We start from the raw sequence: 22,909 nt of genomic DNA on the forward strand, positions 1-22,909 counted from the left end.
TCCTTGATTTCTTCAGCACCCATATCGGAAACCAATACCAATCACAATGCCTCGATTCCTTGTTTATGCTCCCGACCATCCCGACTATCTCGAAAAGCGAATGGCCGTTCGACCCGAGCATCTCGAAAGATCCGCAAAGGATGGTGACATCGTTCGTAAGTAGGCTCGCTATCCACCGCTCCATCTATTTCAGACACCTATGTGCATACGTTGACTTATAGATTCCTCTGGTACATAGTCTACAGCGGACCCCTTCTCCCTCGACCTGGTACAAAAGCTCGAGAGGCCCAGCTCCCTGAAGGTCAGCTCAACATCGCTGGAAGCTTTATGGTGTACAAGTTGGATACACTCGAACAGGTCTGGGACAGGATAAAGGAGGATGTATACTGGAGGAAGGATATCTGGGACAAGGAGAAGATCATCGTCGACGAGCTCATCGGTTAGAGCGAATGAGAAAGGGTGAGCTCTACCAACTCCTCGACACTAAGGGTTGGAGATTGTGGCTGACAGACTGTTTGGATCAGTCAAAGTGGGACGGAACAGAAGTACCAATTAAACTACGCATGCAACTTGGTGGTCAATGCTTTCGTGGTATCCACTTCGGTGGTGGATTTCTTACGTCAAAGTCATCGCATTTTCGTCAATTATCCTATCATTTTCCTCTATAAATAGACCTCTATTCACATTGTATCGAACGCTCATCGCAGCACATCCACCCGCTACCAATCTCCGACCTGACCAGCCTGTTCGATAGCCTCACCAAACATACCCAGTCCATCATCTCCTTCCCCGTCTCTCCTATCCAAAGGCAATGCACCAATTCCCTCTATACTCATACCCATTCCGAACCCTGCACTTCCCAATGCACCGTCGAACAACCTTTCGTTGAACTGTACATGTCCCGACGGAGTCTGTTGACCGTCTCTCACCCATTCTTGTAGTCTTGCATCGTCCTCCCCTTGATGAGAGTTGCCGTCCGCTTGATTGCCAAGTCCGAGCTCACGAGAGTATTCCCCAGCAATGAGATCACCAGGTCGATGATAGTCTCCTGAGCCTGAGATGCTACCGCCGTGATTGGAAGATCCACTAGCGTCGAGCTCTCGGGAACCCGTCTCAAGAAGAGGTGGTAAGCGATATTCCATACCACTCCCGAAACCGCCCATGTCCATGGCCAATTCCCCTACGCCGCCACCCACACCACCATCGAGATCATATCCCCCACCTGGATGACCATAGTAGTCGTCATTGCCTGGAATGCCTTGTTGCGCTTCGTACTCCTGTTGATGGGGAAGAGTCTGCATACCAGCTTGTGGAGCATCCCAGTAGTCCATCATACCACCTTGATCAGCTACAGGAGCTGTCGACCAATCGTACGACCCATTCGGATCGTTGTTGGTCATACCTGCACCGGGATCTGCCATCATCCCTTGAATAGGTGGAAGTCGATACATTTCCATCTCCATCTCCATCTCATGTTCTCTCTGTCCTCCTCCGACAGAGTACATGTCCTGTTGTTGTTGTCCCCCCGCATATCCTCCCGCTCCACCTCCAGCAGGTGGAAGTGCAGGAGCGGGAAGTTGCAATGGTCTTCCATCCATCCCATACCCCAAGGGGAGATGGTAATTCTGATCCGTCATGGCATATTGCATCCCGGGATGCGTACGACCCGCATAGGCGGCAGCCTGCTGTTGTTGTTGAGCAGCGACAGCAGCTTGTGCAGCAGCAGCTTGTTGAAGACGTGTATTGGCGGCATTGTACAATGACATGCTGAGGAGGTTTGAACCGAGCAAGTTCTGACGCATCGCTTTGGCTCGAGCTTGAGCGCGTTGAGCTCGAATCGCGCCTTTGGACAGTTGACCTGTTTCTCGGCGACGTCTGCATGACCGAACACATCATTATGATAGACGTCAGTACAAGCCCTTGCATCATCGACCGATTTGGAGTTGCAGAGACTTGTAGTGCGGACTCACCTTCTACTTGTACCACTGCCACCCTTAGAACTTTCCGCCTCACTCTCACTTCCCTCACTTTTCCCAACCAGCGTCTCTTTAATCTCCTTCTCCAACTCACCCCCCGCTTTCCCCTTTATCAAAGCCTCAGCTACCGCTTCTACTTTCTCATCTTCCGTCGGATCTTTCCTGACTCGACGACGAATGATATCAGTCCTTCGGAACACGGGTTGGTATCGATATCCAGGGTATTTGCGCTGATGTTCTTCTTTCTCGATTCGCGCTTCGTTCTGGAATCTGGCACGTACGTCCTGAGGAGCCTCTTTCCACATCTTGGCGACCTAGCAAATCGACCGGCCGACGTGTCAGCTGAACATCTTCCCGCAGCCTTTCTTTGTAAGGCTGCACTGATCGTCGGTACTCACCACCACTGAGATGTTCTGATGCTTCGCCTCCACACTCGGGGGGATCAGATTCGAATCTGTGACATGTTTGCGGAAGAGGATGAAGGCGTTTCGTGCACGCTTGATATGTCCTTCGGGTTGCTGTCACGCCATTACACACACAGTCAGCAATCGCGCCACATCGAGTGTAGTATTTCTGAGTTCAGAGATGATGACACACCTTTCTCGCATGAGACTTCTTCTTTGGTGCAGGAACCTGTTCGCCCCCACTCGCACTCGCACTTCCCATCTCGAACCCACTCTCAGAACTCGCCGCACTCATCCCATGACCCGGTGTCCGTCCCAGATCAGCCATTGACGAATCATATCCGCTCCATGGTCCAGGCGAAGTGGGTGCTGAATCTACCCCTGAATTGACAGATGAAGGTGGTTGACTTTCTGGGAAAGAGGTCTGCAATTGCCACGGTGTTTTGGCGCTGGGATTGGGATTGGAAGTTGTAAAATGGTCAGGAAGATGGGGGAAGTCCGCCCATGATTTCACTGCGGCTTGATCGTCCGAATGCAGCTGACCTTGGGCTTGGTCTTGAGATTGACTGAGAGGACGGGCGGTAGTCAGTCCTAGTTGATGGTCAGCTTGAGCTTGGATGTCTGCAAACGTTTGGACAGGTCCTTGAACTGGCGCTTGGATATGTAAGTCATTTTGAGTTGCCGACGGATCATCTCGAAGTGACGGATCGATATGATCTTGATCATGTCCCACCTGTGCAGCAGGATGCGAAGGGTTTTGAGCGACTTTAAAATCAGTACTGTTTCCATTGACGTGAGATTGAGGTTTTTCAGTACTTCCGTTGAAGACAAGACTGTCAATCGAGGCGAGAGCAGGTCCTGGAGCTTGAGCTTGACCTTGTGGCTGAGGAGACACAGACTGGGTGTCCACGGCAGCAACAGCAACTTGGACTTGGGGCTGCGGCGAAACAGACTTGGAACTTGCCACCTTTGCATCCTCAGCTGGATGACCCTGAGGGCTCGCATCCCGAGATGTGGCTGACAGACCGCCGAAGCCAATTGGTGGAGAGCCAGAAGGTGTCCTTCTGCGCTCACTAGACGTATACGAATGAGCAGAAGAGGTGGATTCGATCGGACCAAAGGTTATAGAATGGTCATTGCTGTTGTCCGAGAAAGAGTACGTCGATAGTGCCGACAAGGCTCTTTTGACCGAGGCTATGATAGATGAAGGTAATTGTGTTAGCTCAAAACCCACTTGCAAGTCGTGAACGAGTGGCGAGGGGGAAGTGAAATCACTCGACTTACATTGATCATCGGGCCCAATGATGGGCGAGGCTGAACCAAAACTACCACCATCACTACTGTTCATTGTAGTGAACATGTCTCTCGCGTAATCCAAGTATGGAGGACGAAGCCAAGAGAGGGGGACAAGGGTGGTCAAAATGAGTGGCGAAAGGAGGAACTCTATCGTAGGTGAGTGGTACGAAGGCGTACTGTAAGTAAGTAATGCTACTACTGCGTGAAAGTAAGGTGTCACTACAATGGTATTGAGAACTGTCTAATCGTTGCTATGAAATAAGTAATCACTTCAAAGGGCTTTCAACGAAGTGAAAGGTTGTTGCCGACACAAAGAATGGAGAAATCAAAGTGGGGAAGAGGGAAGAGGGGGGACAAAGCTCACTATGGCTCCTTTTCACTACGAATCTTGGCTCTCTCTGTGCTTGAGGTCGCACAAAGGATGTTGCTCTTCAAGGGGGTTTGGGTTGATCCGAGGATCAGAGGGAGAAGACTTCAAAGGATACATTCTATTTACGTCAGTGTCTATACCAGATTTTGGTCCGGCCGTCATACTACGCATTAGGGGAGAGAAAGGGGGAAAGTCGGTCAAAGGAATCATGTGACGGGTGTTTGAGATGAACGAGATCGTCTAGTCAGTAGAGATAGGGGAATAAATAGTATCAAAAGCATGATAATCCTTTGTTTTTGCGTATCCTCCTGAAAATCATATCCTCCGGCGTCCCGGCCGTACCGTATGGGTCAAGCGTGGCGAGGGTCAATTCGATAGACTGGACCATACGAGACTGCGGTCAAGCAGAATGTGATACAAAGGAGGAAGGTAGAAAAAGTAACAAAGAGCCGTCTGGGTAAGGAGACATGCCTGCCTCCGCAGAGTGAAACTGCGAGTGACCGAGATACTTTCGGGCCAATGAGAACCTCCTTCGAACGATGATGATCAGTGAATCGTTGACGCTGAGATTGATTGATTGCAAACAGAGTAAAAGGCCTCTGCCACAGAAGATGTCAGGATACCGAATTTCAGCTTTGGCACCTAGCACTGGGATCAGTACGTATCCCAAACTTCCATATCAGCAGCAGGAGCGCCAAGCTCTTTTATTAGCACGATGATATTATTCTTCTTTTTGCATCCCATTTCCTATTTCTCTTGTTCGCCCCCTTCGCTAAATCAAGTTATACGTTCTTACTTCTCCTCCTTGACCTCGGCCTGGGTGTCGTTACCCTTCTCCTCCTCGCTCATAGCAGCTTTGGGAACGTTTGTCCTCTGCCAAGACAGAAGAATCAGCACAAGCACATATGTGAAGGACGGTGATGTTCCTTGCATTCGATGACTCACCTCAGCACGCAAGATGCTCGCCTTGATATCGGCGGCAGTAGGCTCTCCAGGTTCTCCAGTACTCTGATTAGAGTCATCGTGTCTCTCCTCTGCCTCCTTGGGAGGCTCATCCCAGCCGGCTCCACCTGCGCCATGGTCCGCAGGGGCAGAAGCGCCCTTCTCCTCACCCTCATCAAAACCGCCGCTACCACCACCTCCGCGCTGGTGTTGTTGCCTTGCAACTTCGTTGGCGTTCTTACCGCCACTTTGAGCTTCAGGTCTCTGACTTTGGTCCATCTCAGAATCGGGTTTGATGGCTTTGATATCCTTCTTGACGCTCATTTCTTGAGGAGTGTGAATAGCCTGTTTGTGTTGGTCATGAGGGTCTTCGGATTTCTGCGATGCGAAGCATATCACAGTTAGTCTCTGCTTCGCTAGTACCAAATACAAGCAGATGCGGGGGTTGGGGGTAGGAAACGGTGTCACAAAAGTAGAGGGGCCTGTTACATGTCTTGGAGTGTATATCGAAAGAGAGCAATGCCCAACCCAGAAGAAACTCACGATATCTCGCTCAAGACTCTCCTTGGACTGAATCCTATCAGCGTCCTTGCCAACCTTGACAGTAGGCGCAGACTCGTTGATCTCTGCTCGGACAGCGGCGTGACTAGAGCTGTGAAGAGCATCGTGGGTAGTCTTGTTTGAAGGGAAGAGGAGGAAAGCTCCCTGCAAAGCGAAAGAAAACATATCTCGTCAGCATTGTTCGTCCTCAATTAATGGGCTCAGGACCAAAACCGGGCGGAACATGTGATCGACGGATTGACCACATACTGAATGCTCCTCTTTTACGCTGCGAGTAGATAGAGATAATGGGACACCACTCACCAAACTTCCAAAGACAACAGCTGAACCCATGATCCAAGTAGCATCGCTAGACTTCTTCTTCCCCTCGGCGGAAGTAGATGACGCAGCTCGTCTTGCGACTGACTGGAACTGAATAGTCGATCGCTGAGAAGCGAGTCGAGTAGAAAGTCTTGTAGCAGTACGGAATGACATTTTTGTTGATATTGCTTGCTTGTATGTTAGACTGGTGATGTAGAAAAGAGATGTTTAATGTAGAGATGGGAAAGTATAGGTTATGCAGTTGTATGACGCTATCCCGATGCAAAGAGAGGAGTCAAGTGAATGAATGAAAGCCCGGTTATAGAGAGTAACGGCAGACCACACCACGGATACCTGATACCTGATTTGGTAATGACGTCGTCTAATCGGCCGATCATCGGATAATCCAAACTCACAACTACCCATCGTATAGTGAAAGCTTCGATGCATGCTGGTTGATCAGTTCACATTATATCAAGCCAGAGTCAAACGCCTCGCAATAGATCTCTACATACACACTTTCATTTCACTCAGCAACTATGTACACACGTTTCCATCTCTTGCTCAGGCAAAGTGTCCGGTCCCACTGCGATAGCCGGGCTCTCACTTAAACTGCTCCTTCCCTATTTCTCCCTGCGCCCGTCAAATGCGCTGTGACACCTTCATTCCTCGCTCGCTCCCATGCATCCTCCTCTTCTTCATTTGCAATGACATACCCGCTAGACTCGTTCCTTTGGTTCGATCTCGGTGCAGGAGCTTGGCCAGTGAGGTGGGCCGTGACACCCTCACTCTGAGCTCGTTCCCACGCTTCGTCCTCCGCTCGGTTTGGCTCAGGATGGCCCCCACCGCTCGCACCCCATGATCCACCTTGGGAAGGAGGCGCACCGGCTGGAGGTGCATACTCGTGCTGGGCCCACGGCGCATCAGGTTGATAGTCTGACTTCTCAAAGCCGGGTGCAGGAGGAGGTGGTCCATTGGTAGGAGGTCCAGGGTAGGGAGGTACCATCCATTGTTGTTGACCGTTGGTAGGCGGAGGGGGGTAGTATCCCGGTTGCATTTGGAAAGCTTGGTTTTGCGCATTGGCAGATGCTCGTTGACGGATAGATGAGGGGTCGAGTAACTGACGGTAGTAGCCAAGCAATGTAGTTCCGAAGAAAATCTGCACCAGAAGGATGTACGTCAGTCAGAGTAGGTCCACCATTCCAGAAGGAGTTCCTGACTGCTCACCGAAAGGATACCGGTGAGAATGAGCCAAGCGAACACAGACCAGGTTCCTCGTCTCCAAGCACTCTCACAAGCTACACACAAACCATCAGCATTGGGTGTCACAAGGTACAGGGGAGACTGAACATACCAGATTGAGCTTGACCAGTGGTCAGGAAGTCAAATGCATCATCTGTCTCGTCTTGAACACATTGAGCAATGAGATCCGACTGAAAAAGAAAGAAGAAGAAAGAAGAGTGATGAGCATACGTCCTTTTGACATCCACACATGGCTAGCTCACCTTCAAGGAGTAGTGGACGATGATACCAATGACTTGACATCCGATATTGAGGAGGATTCCCGCAGGAGCGAAAAAGAGCAGTAATCGAGCTAGGCGCACGTTTTGCTAAGAACACGAGTACAAGCCGCTGTGAGCAGGGTTCATCTGCAACGAAAGGGTAGACATCGACACTCACAAGAATAGCAACCATAAACGCATAGAGCTCGATGGCTGCTATGACAAAGTAGAAAATGGCAGAGATGAAATCGTACACCTTTTCTTTGTGTATCTCTGGAATTGCACACTAGTGAGCATAGCTTCTCGAGACGAGAATAGGTAGGAATGGTTGAGGAAGAGTGAATCCCGCCAGTAAGGGAGGATGTTGTTCATCCAAGCACGATTCAACTCACCATTGTTCGAAGAGAAATCACGAATACTCTCCACACCCAACGCCAGACCATAGATGAATCCAATGATCGAGAATCCAATTACGATGGGTCGCAAAGTGTACGGATAGACCCTGGTCACGACCGCCGTATAGGCCGGTGGGGGACCTGCATTCGGACGGGGCGGAGTCGTCGTGGATACATCGTTCATATGGAATGGTCGGTTCATTTCGAGCCGTTTCGTGTGATACGAGATTGTTTAGAGCGGCGTGAGACGAAATATGTAGGGGATAATGTACGGGAACATGAGACGGACGGACGATAGGTAATGCGGAAAAGGTGTGAGGAGAGACATCGCGGAAGGTGAAAGAAACGAGGTCGATGGGGCGGGGCAGCGAGGAGATGAATGGAGGAATGAAGGAGTGGCGTCCAGGTGTGTTTGTCGTATTTGAAGAGGTATTTGTGGAGCAATGGGTTGAAAGAATAGGTGATGGTAGAACGATTGATTAGCTCTACTTGTGATTGAATCAAGATATCACAAACGATCCCCTCCCCACCTCGACGCGACCAGTCAACGGAAAGGACAGCACGTCCGCCCAAAGGACGCTAATCCAGACCCTTGATAGCTGCTGCACCTTCCATACAGGTCACACGTTCAATAGTTTCCCATCCCCGCAACTAAGTCGAGCGCGGAACAGAGGAGAGTTGGACATACCGTTAGGAGGAGGTAGCCTCGACGACATGTTGTTCTCACTCAATACGATGCTCTGTGCAGCCTTTGCTTGGTCTTGCCAGATTTGTATTCAATGCGGTAGTCAACTACCTTTCAGACTTTACTGAGATTTGAATTTGATAGTGGTGGGATGCTATGAACAGAGATGAATGATGCTTGATTGTTGTTTTTGCCGCTCGCCCTTCCGGGACGTGGAATGCAATTGTCAAAAGTGACGTTATGCTCAAAGTCTCGGTCCTGAACTTTTTGGGTGGCGGTGCGTGCTGAGTCTCAATTGCAGTCCTTGCGGGGGTTTGGAAGACATGCAATTGCGCATCGCAGACCATAAGAGAACATCGTCGTCTGGGTTCTGACCACGGCACCCTCTACTGGGCCATGCATCACTTGACATGAACAAGTTGGATTATACAGTGGCCTGACTGTATGCCTTGATTGGTGATATCATTATAGGTGCATCTTGGGGATGTGGCAAAATCTAAATTGACTGCGCTGTGGATAATCGTGTACGTATCCTAATTATGTAGTGTCTATATGTGTAGCTGCCCAAGCCTAGTCCATGCTTAAGCCCATTTACCCAACACACTCATGCCGATCATACCAGCCACCATAGCTGCGAGAGCAACGAACAGCGTGAATGCAGAGCCGTTTCGGAGTGGACCGTCTGTGAAATCGTTGGAGAGCAACTTGAATGCTGCATAGAGCTATGAATCATTGGCGAACAGTATTAGCAGACAGTACGTCGCTGACGATCACATAGGGCGACGACTTACCAGGATACCAGCACTGATGGAGTTGAGAATACCGACAGACAATAAAGAAGCCTTTCCGTTCTGGGAGAAGGTGTGACGCACTCCGATACCAATTGCGATACCACTGTAGTGTGCCAGGAAATCAGTGACCAGAATACTTAAACGTAAAACAACGCTGCCACTTACAGAGGTGTGATGAGCTAATGATCAAGGAATAACATGTTGACTGTCAGTGACGGCTCCGAAATACAATCGACTCGCTAAAGGGGTTTCCACAATAGTTGCCGAGTCCGCCTAAGCTTGGAATCAGACTTACAGTGAAAGCGAGAGCCATTCCGAATTGCTTAACTTCTGACACAGTGTTCAAAAGAGCGACACGAGCACCGAGAGCCCTGATGCGTGTTGAGAGTCAGCCATGTAATCCAAGCTTGGCCATCGTTTGTAAGACAACACTCACAAGCCCTCGAAGAACTGATGGAAGACAATGACGATGAGCAATGTTGTCCATCCTGCACCGCTACCAGCTCCGAGCGTCACACCGATCATGATCCTGCGTACACAACGGTGAGTTCCTTGGTCCATCTCCAAACGCAAAAGCAACGGGATACAGAACTTACGAGTGGAAGATGATACCCAGTTCGAGCAAGACCACTTGCCAATTCTGTTCTTTCTCAAACACAAGATCGTATCCATGATCATGTCCATGTTCATGATGACCATCTTCCATCGTCAGAGGTCGCGCCTTCTCTCTCCCAGGCGATGAGTCTGGTGACTCGGATCGGTTTCCGAATTGTTTGTGGGCCAAACGAACACCGAAGAGATCGAGGAGGAAAGTGAGGAATGCTGCTGCGAGGGAAATGGCAGGAGCGGTCGATTCGTAGCTCAGATGACCGAGACATTCGTTGTTGAACATGACGAAGCCGTGGTACAGGAGGTGCTGAAGGTGGCCGACAACACAGGCTGATCAGTTGGCATTCACTGCCGAGAGCAGATCAAAGGGAAACTCACAATGAAGGCAGTCGAAAGGATGACACCCTATTGTATTTCAACAAATCACGATCAGCCGCTTATAACAACTCGCTGCTTCACGAGCCACTCACAGTCCCGAAATGCTTTGCGATGAAGAAAACGTTGTTCCAAAGCCCTGCTCCTCTTCCGAAAGCAGCACCTTCTGCCCCGGCAGCCGATGTAATCCCGGCTTGTCTCTCGTCATTGACACCATCGCTATTCAGAGTCGACAGACTGTCCTTCCGCTCGGGCCTCTTCCTCGCCCATCCTGTGAAGAGGGGGATCATGGCTCCCAAGCCGGAAGTCACGAGGATGATGAAGAGAGCGCCGATATGCAGGGGCATGTTGTAGTTCTCGAGAAGGATCCGACCGCAGGCCAAGTCCGAAGCGGAACAGTCACCGTGCCTTTGGAAAGAAAATCAGTATAATCAGGATATGTGGTGCGACAAGCACCGCTTGTAAGTTGTCCGAAAGACTCACGTGTGACCGACTACGATGAATCATATTATCAGCTGGTGTCCCCTTATGAATCAAGGACGACAAGGAGAACTCACCATGAATGATACATGTTCCGCTACTTTCACCCGATTCAGCAGCTTGCGCCTCATCCATTTCGGCTTGCGAATCAAAGCAATCCCAATGAGTCTCATCTGCAAGTAGTAGCACCCAATCAGCAATTGCTTCACTTCATGTGAGGGAGAATACCACATACGCCAGAAACAATTACTACTCTGTGTGGGGGAGGGGATGGTTGGTGTACCGTCACTGGTTGGCGTGGCGGTCTGCTCAACCCCTTCCGCAGGTCCTTCACAGTGATAATGGTCGACATGGAGAACACATCCTACCGACTCGGTCGGAGGAGGCGGGATCGATCCACTAGAGCTCCCAGTCGTAGTACTTGGAGTGGTTGTTGTTGGAGCTTGGGTAGAAGCGACCGCTCGACTCGTGCTGCTCCTTGAGATGGAACCGGAACCCGAAGAGGAGGACGAAACGGCGGGGCCGAATTGACCGTTCACCGTTGCCAGATAGGCCAATACGATTGGGAGGGCACTCAGTGCGAAACGCATTTTGATACTGACTGGCCTGCAGTGCTTGAAGGAGCTGTTTTGTGGTTGTGAGAAGCGTAGATGTTGACGAGAACTCGGCTTCTTAAGTCTCAATCAGTGAGATGATGTAGACAGTGTAACTTGTTGTCGACGCAAGTTGTCCGACGACCCACTGCAAGTGATTCATCGTGCTGGTAGACAGAGTGAATCACACCTTGGTGAGGACGTTGGAAGATTTGCTTTTGACCGTCCTTGGCATAGTCCTCAGCCAAGACGAAGCATGGCAGCACCTCGTGTAGTCGAGAGAGACCTCCGTCGACAACTGGTCGACCATTACCATGTGAGGAGCGATGCCGTATCGTCAGTGCATCACGCTGCGCCAAGAAACCAGCTACAGCATCTATGCATCATCTTTTAGAGACTTGGCAAACCAATGTTGAACAGAACGTGCTTTCGAAGCGACATTATTGGAGTGAAAAACCAAAAAGATTCCACGAAAAGTTACGCAAAACGAGTACCCTCCCGGTCGATCTTTCCAACTTTCGAAAAGATCAATTGTAACCTTTGCTTGGCAAATGCTATTTCGTTAAATCATGCATAGTTTGGGGTGGTATCTACATACAATTTGGATTTAACCATGCTAGCGATGATGGCGTTGCGAACGATCGTATGCTCTTGGCAGGTCAAGAGGGACTATAACCTGACGTTACTGACCCTTCATCGGGAATGGAATCACTGACGACATGATGCTGGATGTACTTGTGTCGACCACGAGAGAAGACCGGCTCCTCCGACTTCAGAGTGGTGCCTCTGCTCCCGTGTGATAGTGAGGAACTCTTGGCGAATGGTCATGAATTGAAGATCTTTCTCGAACTAGAGGATTGAGCGGTACACGGCGCTCTCTGCACGACAGTCAATCTTGTGAATCAGTTCTATATAACCTCGGACATAAATCCTTCTTTGAGTGAGATACATAACATCAAACAGCGACACCCACACCCACACACATCCAAGTCCACAAAAATCATAACCTCAAAAATGCTCTTCAACGCCCCTGCTCTTATCTTTGCCGGTGTGGCGCTCACCTCCTTGGTCGCTGCGTCTCCTGTCAATCTCGCTACTCGAGACCTGAAAAACTACGTTACGGACATTACCATCCACGAGAGCTGTAACTCTACCCAAAGGCGAATGCTCGAACAAGCTTTTGCGTGAGTCTGACTCTGAGCTCCTGACCCGGATGGACGATTGAAATGTCTCGTTAACATGTAATTCCCTCGTCCCTAATAGTGATACATTCGAAGTCGCCACTTCTGCTCATGAATACATCAGGACAAACGGTCCCACCGACCCTGTCTTCGAGAAATACTACGGTACAAAACCTGCTGCTTTCTCTGCCGCCCTCGGTGTTTGGGATGCTCTTCTGTACAGTAACAAGGACGGTGTGATCTTCCGATGTGACAACCCTGACGGCGTGAGTGTGGGCTCTGTCTTCCTCATCATTATCCCCTCCCGCTGTTTCTCCGCCTCTTCCGCGCCTTTGCACGTCAATTCTCTTCCGCAAAGTTGAAACTGACTAAAGAACACCTTTTGTGCGCTCTCAGAACTGTGGTCAGCCCGGCTGGAGAGGTCACTGGAGAGGCGACAACGCCACTTCCGAGACTGTCATTTGTGACTTGTCTTACACCGACAGGTTGTACAACCAAGCCTTCTGCATGTACGGCAACACCGTCGCGGGCTCTCCTCTCGGCACATACTGGTCCATTGACTTGATGTGAGTTGCATCAGCGACATTGCGAATTAGTGACATACTGGCTGACCTGAGTAATTCTCACTTGCAGCCACCGACTCTTCCATGTCCCTCAAGTCACCAACGGTCAAGTCGATCACTAGTACGTACAGTCTTGTTTCCAGCCATGACAGCATTCACTGATGGCTTTCCCGTTTAGCGCCGAGGACTACGCCTCTGTGCTCGAGCTTGCAGAGCACAACTCTACTTACTCTCCTTTCGACTCTGACGCTCACCAGGCCTTTGCTGCGCGTAAGTTGTACTTCATGCACACCTGGCCTGAAAGGTGATACTGATGATTTTGCCTTGATCGGAACAGACGTCTACGCTGTCGAAGTTGCCAAGGGAGGAGACGCGTGTGTTGGCCAAGCAGCTGAGGCTCACGACCACGACCACACTGCTGCCACTAGCTCTGCCGCTCCTGCTGCCGCCACCACTGCTGCTGCTGCTACTAGTGCCGCCGCTGCTGCTCCTGCTGCCACCAGCGCTGCAGCGAGCCAGGACTGCCACACCCATTCTGACGGTAGTGAGTCGCTTATCCCCAGGATACCTCTGTTGTACGCCGCAAACGCTAATGATACTGCGATGTTCTCATAGCCGTCCACTGCGTCTAAGCGTGCAACTTACCACCACCCAAAACTCCAAGCCCACCGAAGTGAATGGAGAAAAAAAATAGCAGGCAAGATGAAGGATCGAGAAGAAGAAGGAATCCCATATACAGTATAATGAGGTGATAGAAGTCGTGGTATTAGAACTATGCTGCAATTATGCAAATAATCTTGATAGTCAAATGTGATACATGGCATTGTGATTGTGTGCATGGACAAACGTCCATTCGTAGCATATTGGACTAAGCAGCTCGCATCGCCACGTGGATATCAGCTTCAGTGGACCGGGATCTCGGACGCGCCTTTAGCTCACTGAACATTGCTACAACACAATTCCACTGACGACAAATCCTGTCCTTGTCCTCCCGATTCACGCCTCTCTTTTCCTCCCGCAGTAGCGCATCCTCGGAGGCGGACAGGACACGATGCCCCCGTCTATCTCTCGGGCGAGGTTGCTTCGCCAGCTATATCCGTACAAATCGCCCTCCACATCGATCGACCACCTTGTCATTGGTGGAGGAGTGATCGGATTGAGCGTAGCAGCGAGTTTGGTCAATACGGCTGGGAGGGATAAGACCACTTTCTTAGTAGAACGGAGAGGACAAGTGAGTCGCCCAAACTAGGCTGTACGTAAGATAGACTGATGGTACGGGTTTTGTCCTGTAGTTGGGCCAAGAAACGACGTAAGTGACGACTTTCGTTGTTTGAAAGGACGCGGCATGGGTTGAACGATGAGCGACGATAGGGCAAGGAACTCTGAGGTGATCCATTCTGGTATATAGTGAGTGTCTAACGCTCTCGCCCCATCGATCAGAGTTAGTAGAGCTGATTGGCGTAATCTCGCACGGATAGTTACCCCCTAGGCTCGTTAAAATCAAGGTTGTGTATACAAGGTCGGGATATGCTTTATGATCGGAGTCAACGACTGAACATTGGTCACAAACGGACTGGCAAGGTGCGTGAGAGCGCATCTGGTCGCTGGACTCTACAAAACATGATCTCGACATGCCAATCGTTCCTTCGCAGCTGGTCGTAGCTACTTCCGAATCCCAGGTGCCCTATCTTCAGAAACTCCAAACCCATTCGACACATCCTTCCTTTCTCGCTGAGCCAGACAACCCTTCGTCTTCCATCATCTCCTCTTCAGTGATATCAGGCGACCAGGCTCGGGATCTAGAACCGGACCTTTCGTTGAAAGTCTGTGCGGCATTACATATCCCCTCCACTGGAATCGTAGATTCGCAAGGATTAGTAGACTCGCTAGCGCTCGAAATCGAAGATCCAGATTATAATCCTTCTTCGACCAATAGTACAAGAGAAACTAGGGGAGACGGTGTTATTGTGATGGGTACGAGAGTAGTGCGTATAGATAGGGAAGAGAAAGGGAAGGGATGGGTCGTGCAGCTCGAAACGGGCTGGGAGGGACTAGCGGAGGGTGAGAAGGGTGAGGTGGAAAGTGTCAGAGTCGAGGTGGTCGTCAATGCCGCTGGGTTGGGATCAGTATCGTTATTGGAAGGAGTCGTACCGGAGGAGGACATGGTCAAGCTCTACCCAGTGAAAGGTATGTTTGTCAACGGTGACTCAAACAACGGGTGACTGACTTTGTTGTTTAGGCAACTACATGTCGTACAAGGGTCCAGGCGTGGGGAAGGTGTCTAGACTGATATATCCTTGTCCGAGCGCCAATGTTGATCATCTCGGTACACATCTTGTACGTCTTTACAGGCATTGACTGATCAAGTAGAATCTATCTGACGGCAGTGGCGAACTCACCGTAGAGTCTCGACCTCGAAGGACATATCAAGTTCGGTCCCGACGTTCAGACTATTGGTACACCCTCTGACGCGTCTCGCGATCCTGATTTCTGGCAATCCCACCTCGCTCCTTCGTCCTCACCCGAACTCATCGCATCCTTCGCTCGCTCCGTCCAAGATTATCTACCCTCTATAGACCCATCGCTCCTCACGCCAGATTACGCAGGTATCCGGCCCAATATCGCTCCTTCCAAAGCGGGCTTTTCAGATTTCATGATCCGGCATAAAGAGGACAGAAGAGGATTCGTAGAATTGTTAGGATTCAATAGTCCTGGATTGACCAGTAGTTTGGCTGTTGGTGAAATGGTGGCTCAGATGGTAGGAAGGGATGTGTGGCGAATAGGTAGGGGGATTAGAGGGAAAGTAGAAGATCTCGCAGAAGGATGGGAAGCATAAGACTGTACATGCTTTCGTCCAAGCCGCCATATAGTATAGATTTACAGTTATTTAGACATTACATGCATAGCGACGTCGTTGAAAGTAAGGGTTTGGAAGGAGGTGTATGTGCGCCACTTAGCAGCAGTGATCAGGTTCCGGCCACGTTCAGGGACGAAGGATATTTGACATTTGCGGGTGGACGCAGTAGTGAGACAGACAGACAAGCTTCAATCCATCCATTCCACTCATTCAGTTCAGCCAGCTCTATATCATCCTTGACTATCTCATCACCTCTTCCATTCACTTCCCTCTTGGTCCTGCCGATCCAGTCGACTCCGTTTCTCCTTGACGGCGAGACGAACCAAGCTTGGTGCAACCATTTCTCTTGACGGCCCAACGCGTCTTGATTTTTCCGCCTGTCGTAGTTACTTCGACTTTCCGCACGGGGCGAGCCTGATCACGAAGTTCGGAAACTTGGACGTGGTCGTCTGCACCTCCTTTTTGACCCTCTCTAGTGAGTGCACTCACTTCGAGGAAGCCAATGTCTGACGTGAGAAGCTGGTCTTGGAATTGTATGCTCAGTTCAGCCCGCCGACAACCACGACCTCTGCATCCCAAAAAATCGCTGTACATCAATACATCACATCACGTCCGTTCACTGTCTGTATTAGTGTGAGTGGGCGTGTCTCTCGGGTTTGACACACACAGACACTACATGTTTCTCTTCTTTGCTCTGCCTTTGCTTCGGCACCCCAGCCTTTGGGTACCCTCCTTCAATCCATGTCATCCCCGCCTTTAATCCTTTGTCCCCCTTTCTTGTCCAGGTGATCCTTCCTTGGAAGGAGAACGTAGATTGCGCTTTACCTTTGTTGTCATCTACACCTTGTGACTGTTTCGGCAGCTTCTTAATATCAAGTGTGTTGACGAATCTTCTCTTTTCCCTTATAGTATCTGTAACGTCCTCTTCGATTAGTCGCACTTAGATTCACAACTTCGCGACGTTCAGAACCACGAGACTGAACGACAATTTATCACGAGTTCGAGAGGCATCGACTACATTTGGGATGGACCACAACGATGAGCACAGTACGGTTGTCAGGGGACAATCGTCTGGTGGAATGGGTTGGTCGAATGGGGGACCTATATTGAGAATGGAAGATGCCGTGGTGGAGACTGTGTAAGCTACTTGTGGGCCCGTATGAAGTGGAAAGCTTACCTTTATTGTCATAGTGTAACACATACCACACGAACTACTACCTCGTTTGCCCCCATCACACTTCCCAAGGTCCCTGCGCCTGAGGCCCTCGGGCTGCCGACTCACCTCAACCCGGAACAATACCCCCTGGCTGAGCAACCCGCTCCTGCCGATCTGCGTTTCTTCACTCTCATGCTAGGGGGACGTCGAGTTGTCGTCCATGATGACAGCTCCGGTCCGACAGGTGCCGACGCACAAATACAGGCCTCCGGACCAGGATGGACTAGGACCCTCCTTTCTTCCGGTGCGGCTGTGCAAGGACAAGGTGGACTACCTGTGCCCGATGAAAGATTGGGCTTTTTGCAAGCGCTGAATAGATCAAAAGGGAAGGAAGTGCGAAAGAGACCACATAACTTCAGTCGACCAGCTAGCAGAGTGAATGAGGAAGTCAGGATGGAGGCAACACCACCTATCTCCTCGACAGACGTCTTGGCGAGACGAACAAGTCCACCAAGAAAGAAAATCAGGGGTTTGGACGATTTGAAGCTATCGCAAGGTGGCAATACATCCCTTCTGTCACCTTTGCCGTCACCAGAGCAAGAAGCTGGTCCTTCAACGGCTCCAAGTAGTAGTGGCTCCGCTTCACCACCGACGCTTGGCTCTGGCCTCGAGGTCGCCGCACTCTTTTCTCTCCCCTCGCTTGCATCTCAGTACGACGCACTCCCTGACCGCTTACAACAACACCTCCTCATGCACCTTCTTCGAAGGTCGCGAATGCCAACGATACAACGTATCCACACATTCACTGGAGTCGCATTAAAACGAGACTTTATCGCTCTGCTTCCACACGAGCTAGCTGTGCTTATTCTCAGAAAGGCTGATAGGGCTAGCCTAGCCGTTGCTTCGCGAGTATGTAAACGCTGGAAGAGGATGATAGACACGGAGAGATCAGTGTGGCGACAGAGATTGATCGACGATGATCTGTATAGTGGACATGGAGTAGAAGAAGAAGAGGAGAAGAAGATAACGGAACGATATGAAGCGTTGGACTGGAAAGCTGAGATCGAAGGGAACGATAATAACAGAGTCGACACGCCAAGTGACGACGAGCGTATGCTTTCGGCTACCTTGCCTCGCTCAATGTCAGAAATCGATCGTCCCCACCCTCTCAAACACGTTTATCGACGTCGATATCAGAACCAGAAATCATGGCTACATGTTCGACCGGAACACAACTCGTTCCCCGGTCACGGCACTAACGTCGTGACATGTCTCCAATTCGATGATGACAAGATCGTCTCAGCGTCCGATGATCACTCAATTAACATCTACAACACTTCGGATGGCCAACTACGAAAACGACTCGATGGACACGAAGGCGGTGTATGGACACTGGAGTACAAGGGCGACACGCTTGTCAGTGGGAGTACGGATCGGACCATCCGAGTTTGGGATCTAGAGGAACTGAGAGAGACACATGTCTTCCATGGACATTCGAGCACAGTCAGATGTCTCCAGATCGTTGAGCCGGTATGGGATGAAGCGTCAGGAGAGTTCCAACCGCCATATCCTATGATTGTGACTGGGTCACGAGACGCGTCACTTCGAGTATGGAAGCTGCCTAGGAAGGGCGAGCCGGCTTATTCCAGAACTGTAAGTAGGGCTTTTGGTCCTCATCGCACGACTTAATACTGATTCGTTTCCAGTTCGGATCCGGTCACGAGAACGAGGTTGTTCCTCCAGAAGAAAACCCTTTCCACCTTCACTTGCTTGAAGGGCACACGCAGGCTGTTCGAACACTCGCTGCCCATGGTCGAATTTGCGTGTCGGGATCATACGACATGAGTGTGAGAGTGTGGGATATCGTCAAGGGAACTTGTATACACACTTTGAACGGGCATGAGGCGAAAGGTAAGTGTTTGGCTGCGTGTGAAGAAATGTGATTCCGATAGCTTACTCGGTATGTGGCTGCAGTCTACAGCATCGTGTACGACCGATTCCGAAATCGATGTGCGTCCGGCTCGATGGACAACACCGTCAAAGTGTGGGACGTCACTACTGGTGAATGTCTGCACACCCTTACAGGTCACACATCTCTCGTCGGTCTTCTCGGTCTCTCACCCAATTATCTCGTCTCAGCGGCTGCAGACGCTTCGCTTCGCATTTGGGATCCCGACACATGTCAACAAAAGAATGTGCTCGCGTCACACGGCGGTGCGATCACATGTTTCCAACATGATGAGACTAAAGTAGTCTCTGGTTCAGACGGGACTCTAAAGCTTTGGGATATCAGAACGGGCGCCTATATCCGGGATCTGGTTGTTGGGATCAGCTCAGTCTGGCAGGTCGCGTTCAACGGAAACCTCCTCGTGGCAGCTTCGAACCGAGGTGGAGCCACCGTGTTCGATGTCTTCAACTTTGGTTCAACAGCCCATCCATCTGGAGTAGACGATGATCGACTCGACACGATGCGACCTCCCGCATGGCAGAGAGGGATCAAGCGAGAACCGCATACGTACCAATCTTCAAATGGATGGGATAGCGATGGAGGTGCGTACTCCCCGAGTCCGACGAGACAAAACACTGGTACGGCGAGATGGAGAGATCTTAGTCTGTCTGGACCAGGAGGAGTACAAGGCACGACGCCTACTTCATCGGCATCAAAGAGTCAAAGAAGATCAACACGATTGGCAGGAAGATCAACAGCTGCTGTTCGGGGCGATAACACGACCTCTGCTTCTGCCTCTGCCTCTGGACATTATAGCGAGAGGAGAGCGAGGGTAGATTCCCATAGGACGTCGAGGAGATTCAGAATAGGTGGAGAGGTAGAAAGTCCTACTCCATCAGGAGGTGGGGGAGGAGCTGCGTCCAGACATGGGTCGATGAGTGCAGCAGGACAGAGCTTCGCGCCCATCTTTGATGAGGGTTTAGATGGTCAGAGGGATAATGCGAATCAGGACGAGTTCGAAGAGGACGAAGTGATGGAGGATTTGTAGGGGGAGTGGTTCGTGGAGACGGGTAAATTTCGACGAGGGATGGGGTAGTATAGGGCGGAGTCGCGATACATATCATTTTGTTCATTTTCCTTTTCGTTTTGTTGCATAGATACATTAGTTTGGTGCGAGTTTGTCTGTAATCTATTTGTCTTGTAACTACATCAGTGTGGTGTATGGATCTGTCATATGACACCGTCAGGCAGTCAGTCGGGTATGACCTTGGATGCCCCGTAGGTCCTACAACGAGTGGTTGGTTGGGCCATAGGCAGTATACTGTTGTAGGATCGCGGTGATAGATTCTACTGAGACTGACAACCCATTGGTGCTTGGTGCGTGTCAAAGAAAGCACTTGATATTACGGAATGAAATGAGAACGACAAAAAAACATGACTGCTTTTCGAAAAAGATTCGTTTGATCGCCGAAGGACTCGTTATCAGTGCCCGACGGGACAACTTAATTCCCTATCAGCGCCGTCGGCCATGATATCTCTACTTAACCTATGGTACATGTTTGATGTCTTCCATTCTTCCTACACAACGTCAAACTACTGTTCATATAGCTTGAGACCACTTTTGCTCACTTACATATACCTACGGTACTCGTACTGCATACATATAACTTATATTCGTAACACCATGTCGTATTGGGACCTATCGAAGATGGTCTGGCCACCAAGGACTAGCTATACGACTGATCAAATACCAGACTTGTCTGGCAAGGTCGCCCTAGTCACGGGCGGTAACAAAGTGAGTCCATCCGATCATCAAAGCGCAATACAGTACAACAGCTTTCATGATACGCACAACGTGCCAAACTATTGTCTTATTACACCGCAATGCGTCGGGTCAAAACGAAGAATCGGTGTTACCATCAATGCACCGCTCACACACATCACAGGGTATAGGCAAGGAGATGATACATCACCTCTTGCGCAAGAATGCCAAAGTCTATCTCGGAGCAAGATCAGCTTCCAAAGCCGAAGCAGCGATCGAAGAGCTCTACCAACTCACAGGGAAGAAGGCAATCTTCTTGGAAGTCGATATGGCAGATTTCGATTCGGTTAAAACTGCCGCTGCGAACTTTTTAAAGTGAGTGTGTAATGATGCATATTTCGTATTGTACCCTCTCACTCGTGTCGTATTCCTGATTTGAAAACGCTGACGTGCTGTGGGTGTGGTGGTTGGATAGACAAGAGGAGCGATTGGATATTCTGTTCAACAACGCTGGTATCTTGTCGGTGAGGTTCTGCCCGTTCTTCTTAGCAGCACTGTGTGTCGTAACATGTCTCCTTGACGCTGACTCATGCATGCCTCTGTCCTCGCTGCCTCATAACAGGCCAGCACCGAGAAGAAATCCCCTCAAGGGTACGAGTTGGCCCTCACGTGAGTTTATAATTTGTTGTTCCCAACTGCCTAGAGATTTCCGTCAGCTCACTTTGCCCCGCACGTTCCTCACAGAACCAACACCTTATCACCATACCTGTTCACCAAGCTCCTCTTGCCCACTCTGAAATCCACCGCTGCGTCCACCGGGACTCCTACCCGTATGGTCTGGGCCATATCTTCGGCTCCCTTCTTCTTCAAGAACAACTACCTCGATTACTCGACATTCAAACTCGAATCGCTCGGTAATCCACCCCTCGGCGGTAACTTGCTTTATGGTCAGAGCAAGTCTGGCGCTGCGATGTTAGCGCAACAACTAGCGAGAAAAGTCCCACAGCAAGATGGAGAGGTGTATTTCCTCTCGATTGATCCCGGTGGGATTAGGACGGATCTGTTCGATGAGATGGGCTCAGTCAGAATGTGGTTCCAGGTCAGTTAAGCCAATAGAGCAAACACCGTCGCAGTCGCGGGCAGCCAATTCACGATGGTTGTCGGCGATGAGATGAGAAGCTAAACTTTGCATTATTGGTAGAATACATTCATCAACAATCCCGTTTGGAAAGGCGCTCTGACATCACTCTAAGCTGGTACCGCTCCCGAAGTAAAGAACGGCCAGGTGAGTGTACGGGCCAGTGCTTTCTTGAAAATATGCGACTGACCTGGCTATGACAACCTCCCATTAGTACTTCTTCCCATTCGCTCGGTTGGGATTCCCCCCTGCTCATTGTGCGATCGAGTCAGAGCAAGACAGGTTTGCGGATTGGTGCGATAAAGAGCTGGCTCCGTGGCTTTGAGCGAGTGACAGAGCACGATAAGCAGGAACCCTTTGCCGGTTGTCACAAATGGCGTAAGGATCGGGCGGGGATAATCGTTGTACATGACTTGGCGTGGGATTCATACAATGAGACGGTGATAGCATGCCCCGGCATACTATCGTTACGAATGTCAAAGTGCGCTTCAAAAAGGAGGAGTTTCAGGGAAATCGACATCTGATAATTGCTTCCTCGTTCTCCTTGCTGAGCCCCACGTCCACTTCCCCACATCTAGGAACAGGATCAGTACGTGATCCTTGATTAGCTCCGCGTCGCAAGAGAGGAAGATCGTCTTTCAAGTGCTTCTTGATCAGTCATTACGCAATACAACTCGTCTTAATGGCGTTATCACCTATAGAGTTAGTTCCGGACAATTACAGACGGTACCTTCGCTGCGCAGTTCAGCCTTGATGATAATCGCGATGTGAATGTAGATCACTCGACGTCGGGCCGTGAATTACCCAGTTTTTCTGAATGGTTCTGGATTGGTCGGTTCGGTCGATTCGATCGATGGTGGGGGTCTGTCTGGTTTATGCCAAGGAACTACGGAGATTACGTCTAGGATCAGGGGATTGACGTCCGTCTTGCACGAAGAGAAGAAACGACTGCGCACGCAGAGAATGCTTGAGTTTTGAGCGTAGACTGCTGCAGCCAGCCCACGCCCTCATTGTGATTAAGCCCA

General features: G+C 50.3%; 9 protein-coding genes across 9 annotated transcripts; 5 read left to right on the forward strand and 4 right to left on the reverse strand.

The window, feature by feature from the left end:
- Positions 1–46: 46 nt before the first annotated feature.
- Positions 47–444, forward strand: CI109_105175 (uncharacterized protein; the record flags this gene model as incomplete). Its single annotated transcript, XM_032003197.1, has 2 exons — positions 47–155; positions 239–444. The coding sequence occupies 2 exons, from the start codon at positions 47–49 to the stop codon at positions 442–444; spliced, it is 315 nt and encodes a 104-aa protein (XP_031862519.1).
- Positions 445–719: 275 nt separating this feature from the next.
- On the reverse strand, positions 720–4,256 carry CI109_105176 (uncharacterized protein; the record flags this gene model as incomplete). The annotated part of the gene is made up of 6 exons (XM_032003198.2): positions 720–1,875; positions 1,971–2,290; positions 2,375–2,494; positions 2,574–3,574; positions 3,665–3,917; positions 4,173–4,256. The coding sequence occupies 6 exons, from the start codon at positions 4,254–4,256 to the stop codon at positions 720–722; spliced, it is 2,934 nt and encodes a 977-aa protein (XP_031862520.2).
- A 582-nt stretch (positions 4,257–4,838) lies between these two features.
- Positions 4,839–6,023, reverse strand: CI109_105177 (uncharacterized protein; the record flags this gene model as incomplete). The annotated part of the gene is made up of 4 exons (XM_032003199.1): positions 4,839–4,919; positions 4,992–5,366; positions 5,532–5,693; positions 5,853–6,023. 4 exons carry the CDS (start codon positions 6,021–6,023, stop codon positions 4,839–4,841), a joined length of 789 nt encoding a protein of 262 aa, XP_031862521.1.
- Positions 6,024–6,456: 433 nt separating this feature from the next.
- CI109_105178 (uncharacterized protein) lies at positions 6,457–8,462 on the reverse strand (the record flags this gene model as incomplete). The annotated part of the gene is made up of 7 exons (XM_032003200.2): positions 6,457–7,008; positions 7,077–7,147; positions 7,204–7,282; positions 7,355–7,459; positions 7,530–7,624; positions 7,744–7,887; positions 8,435–8,462. The coding sequence occupies 7 exons, from the start codon at positions 8,460–8,462 to the stop codon at positions 6,457–6,459; spliced, it is 1,074 nt and encodes a 357-aa protein (XP_031862522.2).
- Positions 8,463–9,012: 550 nt separating this feature from the next.
- CI109_105179 (uncharacterized protein) lies at positions 9,013–11,276 on the reverse strand (the record flags this gene model as incomplete). Its single annotated transcript, XM_032003201.1, has 11 exons — positions 9,013–9,153; positions 9,223–9,325; positions 9,388–9,401; positions 9,518–9,593; positions 9,659–9,751; positions 9,819–10,138; positions 10,210–10,236; positions 10,302–10,614; positions 10,690–10,699; positions 10,764–10,859; positions 10,922–11,276. The coding sequence occupies 11 exons, from the start codon at positions 11,274–11,276 to the stop codon at positions 9,013–9,015; spliced, it is 1,548 nt and encodes a 515-aa protein (XP_031862523.1).
- A 1,017-nt stretch (positions 11,277–12,293) lies between these two features.
- CI109_105180 (uncharacterized protein) lies at positions 12,294–13,655 on the forward strand (the record flags this gene model as incomplete). Its single annotated transcript, XM_032003202.1, has 7 exons — positions 12,294–12,463; positions 12,543–12,726; positions 12,857–13,026; positions 13,094–13,144; positions 13,202–13,293; positions 13,361–13,567; positions 13,639–13,655. The coding sequence occupies 7 exons, from the start codon at positions 12,294–12,296 to the stop codon at positions 13,653–13,655; spliced, it is 891 nt and encodes a 296-aa protein (XP_031862524.1).
- Positions 13,656–14,074: 419 nt separating this feature from the next.
- CI109_105181 (uncharacterized protein) lies at positions 14,075–15,859 on the forward strand (the record flags this gene model as incomplete). Its single annotated transcript, XM_065967611.1, has 7 exons — positions 14,075–14,254; positions 14,316–14,332; positions 14,395–14,430; positions 14,502–14,604; positions 14,676–15,210; positions 15,263–15,360; positions 15,428–15,859. 7 exons carry the CDS (start codon positions 14,075–14,077, stop codon positions 15,857–15,859), a joined length of 1,401 nt encoding a protein of 466 aa, XP_065823683.1.
- A 1,046-nt stretch (positions 15,860–16,905) lies between these two features.
- On the forward strand, positions 16,906–20,032 carry CI109_105182 (uncharacterized protein; the record flags this gene model as incomplete). Its single annotated transcript, XM_032003204.1, has 4 exons — positions 16,906–17,018; positions 17,072–18,689; positions 18,743–18,947; positions 19,011–20,032. The coding sequence occupies 4 exons, from the start codon at positions 16,906–16,908 to the stop codon at positions 20,030–20,032; spliced, it is 2,958 nt and encodes a 985-aa protein (XP_031862526.1).
- A 636-nt stretch (positions 20,033–20,668) lies between these two features.
- Positions 20,669–21,998, forward strand: CI109_105183 (uncharacterized protein; the record flags this gene model as incomplete). Its single annotated transcript, XM_032003205.1, has 6 exons — positions 20,669–20,779; positions 20,931–21,121; positions 21,222–21,270; positions 21,369–21,415; positions 21,491–21,845; positions 21,948–21,998. 6 exons carry the CDS (start codon positions 20,669–20,671, stop codon positions 21,996–21,998), a joined length of 804 nt encoding a protein of 267 aa, XP_031862527.1.
- Between the last annotated feature and the right edge of the window lie 911 nt (positions 21,999–22,909).

The sequence above is a fragment of the Kwoniella shandongensis genome, chromosome 9 (assembly GCF_008629635.2).
Source record: "Kwoniella shandongensis chromosome 9, complete sequence".
In the NCBI taxonomy this organism is placed as follows: domain Eukaryota; kingdom Fungi; phylum Basidiomycota; class Tremellomycetes; order Tremellales; family Cryptococcaceae; genus Kwoniella; species Kwoniella shandongensis.